This window comes from Atta cephalotes (genome assembly GCF_000143395.1).
Source record: "Atta cephalotes unplaced genomic scaffold scaffold00009, whole genome shotgun sequence".
In the NCBI taxonomy this organism is placed as follows: domain Eukaryota; kingdom Metazoa; phylum Arthropoda; class Insecta; order Hymenoptera; family Formicidae; genus Atta; species Atta cephalotes.
Genome location: NW_012130073.1, coordinates 2,874,957 through 2,878,166, shown reverse-complemented (window position 1 = coordinate 2,878,166; position 3,210 = coordinate 2,874,957). Strand labels below are relative to the sequence as shown.

General features: G+C 29.8%; 1 protein-coding gene and 1 long non-coding RNA gene across 2 annotated transcripts; one reads left to right on the top strand and one right to left on the bottom strand.

Annotated features, from left to right (window-relative positions):
• Positions 1-707: 707 nt before the first annotated feature.
• On the bottom strand, positions 708-1,648 carry LOC105627488 (calcium and integrin-binding protein 1-like). Its single transcript, XM_012208767.1, has 5 exons — positions 1,598-1,648; positions 1,486-1,520; positions 1,098-1,345; positions 810-1,008; positions 708-729 (listed from the first exon to the last, which is right to left on the bottom strand). Exons 1-5 carry the CDS (start codon positions 1,646-1,648, stop codon positions 708-710), a joined length of 555 nt encoding a protein of 184 aa, XP_012064157.1.
• A 486-nt stretch (positions 1,649-2,134) lies between these two features.
• On the top strand, positions 2,135-3,161 carry LOC105627487. Its single transcript, XR_001046537.1, has 2 exons — positions 2,135-2,318; positions 2,878-3,161. It is a non-coding gene; the product is annotated as an uncharacterized LOC105627487 (long non-coding RNA).
• Positions 3,162-3,210: the final 49 nt, after the last annotated feature.

The window sequence follows — 3,210 nt, the reverse complement described above, 5'->3', positions numbered from 1 at the left end:
TATAGTTATATATAGTATATATATAGTATATATATATATATATATATATATAATAATAATAATAGTATATATTTTTTTACTACACCTAATATATCTATTTTACTATATATATATATATATATATATATATATATTATAAATAAAATTATACAAATGTATAACAATCGAAACAAAATTTTTAAATAATATATTTCAATATGGGTATTGTATTTTTAAATGTTTATATAATAAATATAATTCTGAAAGTTCATAATGAAGATGAATTTTCTGTCTTCTCACTAAGTAATAGATACATGTTGATATAATGACTTTAAGTTGTCAAATTTGTGCATTCATTCAACTTCATTACATAAGATATAGCTTTCAAAAATGCTTACTGATCTCAAAAGAAGAGACTTTTTTTTCATTAAATTGGAATGTCATACATGTGTAACAATAATACCACTGTATGTTTGGCAGTTTTATATGGCATATTATACGATATTTTAAGAGATCTAAACGTTTCGTAGTTTCATCTGTTTTTTCTATTATAAATAAGCTCAGTTGAAAATAAAAGAGATCATCATCTGACTTAGGCCAAATTATAGACTCTTGGCACATTCTGCAGTAATGTCGATCATAATTTTTTCTCTTTTGAATTAGGCCCAAGTCATAATTAAATTTCAATTATAATATTCAGTCTTTCATTGGCATATTCGTTAATACATTTATAAACGAATGCGAAAACTCCTGCAAAAAAAATGTTTATATTATTAACGAAAGAAGAAAAGTTATAGATTTTACAAGTATGATCTTGTGAAGCATCTTACTTAGAAAAGTCACTGCTCTTCTCTATAATGTGTTCAAATTCAGCAAAGCTGAGCGCACCATCGTCATCTAAATCAGCCTCATCAAGGATATACTGAAGAAGCTGCTGCATATCACTATCATTTAATCTTTGGGGTGCAGTTAATCTGTCAACTACTTGACGTAAATCTCCCACACCGAGCATATCATCGCCATCAAAATCTTCATAAATAAGACTTCATTATTAAATTGAAGATATGATTTCAATATCTTGACCATATCGTGGACAATTAATTGGTCTGTACGCTTACCAAATATTCTAAATGCATGCTCAGCCTTCACAGCTTTCGGAGCAGCATCGCTAAACACAGACATCATGTCCAGGAAATCTTCAAAGGTGCAATCACCATCCTGACTAGAGCTAAAGACTTTGCAGATCCTGTCGCCGAAAGGATTCACTCTCAATTCAGGATACTGTAAGATCTTTGACATTGGCAGCTTCGCGTTTTTGTTGTGTCCAACTTTTTCTGGAGCAAGCGCCTTGAATTTCTGATGTGCGCTGTTAAAGAAAGCAAATATTTTGCATATAATAATTAATCACACAATCTGATTCAATATAATAAATCTTAATAAAATATATATATATATATATATAGATATATACTCAAATAAATGGAAATGTCAACTAATAATACTCACTATAAGACTTCCTTCTTGGTGAAATATGTTAAATCCTATCAAGAAAAACATAGTATTATTAAAAAATGTCAGAGTTAAAAATAAGCAAAAGTAAGAAAAAAAACAGCCTTACCTGGTAATCCTGTAGCTCTTCTTCCGTAAACTGACTTTTTCCTGCACCCATCCTTGTGGAACAATCAATGTGTCAACAAACCTTACAATTGCTTCAATTATCCTTAGAAATTATCCGAAGAAACTCGGCCATCATTAATCCAATTAATCCACTTTATACACTGCTCACTAATTTGTGAGACATGTCCCACATTACTCTTATCACAGCTGTTTTAAAGCTTAAAGGTGACTTTGCTCACCGGTTACAAAATTTTATTCTTCTAACCGGTATTCTTCTAACTGATCTGTCGATTAATTACTTTGTAATTATTGGGTAAATAGATTAAATCGTTATATTGTCGAATGAACGTATCGCTCTTACCCATATATAATTCTGCTTTTAAAGGGCGCTGTTTATTGATCAACGCGCCGGTGCAGCAGGTGCAAATTCATCGAGCTTTAGCTCCGTTTATTTGCACTCTTTGCATTTGGAATGGGACACAAATATACATTCGATCTTTAGCGGAAGAAGGAAGGAAAGTGGAGAAGATGCGAAGAGACACATCGGCGAAGCGTAAGGCGGAAATTGGCGAAACTTCTGAACCCTAAACACTTCTCAACGAAAGGTGACAAGAAACTTAGACTAACTGAAGTTTTCATCAGTTCTTAGACAAAAGACAAACAATGGTGACGGAAAAAATCGGAAAGGTCTTTAAAGATGTCTACTACGATCAGTTCAAGTGGTAGGTGAATGAATTACATTTTTTCTTTGAGAGATTGCAGAGTAGATTTGATAGTACCTGGCAATCCTAACCTCTACTCGTGTTAGATTATTTCGCTTTAATTATTTCATTAATTATTTCTTACAGAAAAGAATTATTATTCTTTTTTTATTATTATTATTATTATTAGGTTTGTAGCTGCATTCTAGTACACTTGTTAAACTTGTGTCCATTGTGACCATTTCTACCAATTTAAGTTAACTTTAATCTCAGTTGAACTTATTTCTGTCTTTTTCTAGTTTTAAGAATTAAAGAAAGATAATGAATAAAATTAAGATTAAATTTAATAATGTATATTAGTATATTATTCCAATAACATATCCAATTTCATCAGATTAGTTAGATTAATTTCAATTAACTTTAATCTTGATTTAACTTATTTTTTCTGTTTTTAATTCTTAGAATTAAAAAAAGATAAAGAGTAAATTGAACCGAGAAAATATTGTATCTGCAATAACTTATTGTATCTGCAATTTCTGCAGCTTATATAAATATTTCACATTAATATTTGCTTTTTTAGGTCAATGGTGAAGAACATTGTTTTCTTTATCGTTGGTGTTAAAATCGCCATTGAATGCAATGGAATAACGCTAATGCCACCAGTCTCCGTTTAAACTTATCATGAATCCATCATAAGATCCAGAGAACTGAATGTTCCGTCGGTTTCTTACGTCTTGTACACTGATTACAATCATTGTAGGAATATATTCAATTTTATCTGTATTATACAAAACTGTATATTTTGTATTTGAAACACATTTGTTAAAGAATTGTTAATAAATAATGTACAATATTTGTTATTTGCTATATTCAAGACTTTGATTGACCTCTAATCAATCAATTATAATTTCTG

Bases quoted from the DNA above. Each gene is read 5' to 3' on its own strand.
- LOC105627488 (XM_012208767.1), bottom strand. From the start codon at position 1,648: ATGGGTGCAGGAAAAAGTCAGTTTACGGAAGAAGAGCTACAGGATTAC. The intron at 1,346-1,485 runs GTGAGTATTATT...TTTCTTTAACAG, and splicing joins ACCAAGAAGGAAGTCTTATA to CGCACATCAGAAATTCAAGG. The intron at 1,009-1,097 runs GTAAGCGTACAG...TTATTTATGAAG, and splicing joins GCATGCATTTAGAATATTTG to ATTTTGATGGCGATGATATG.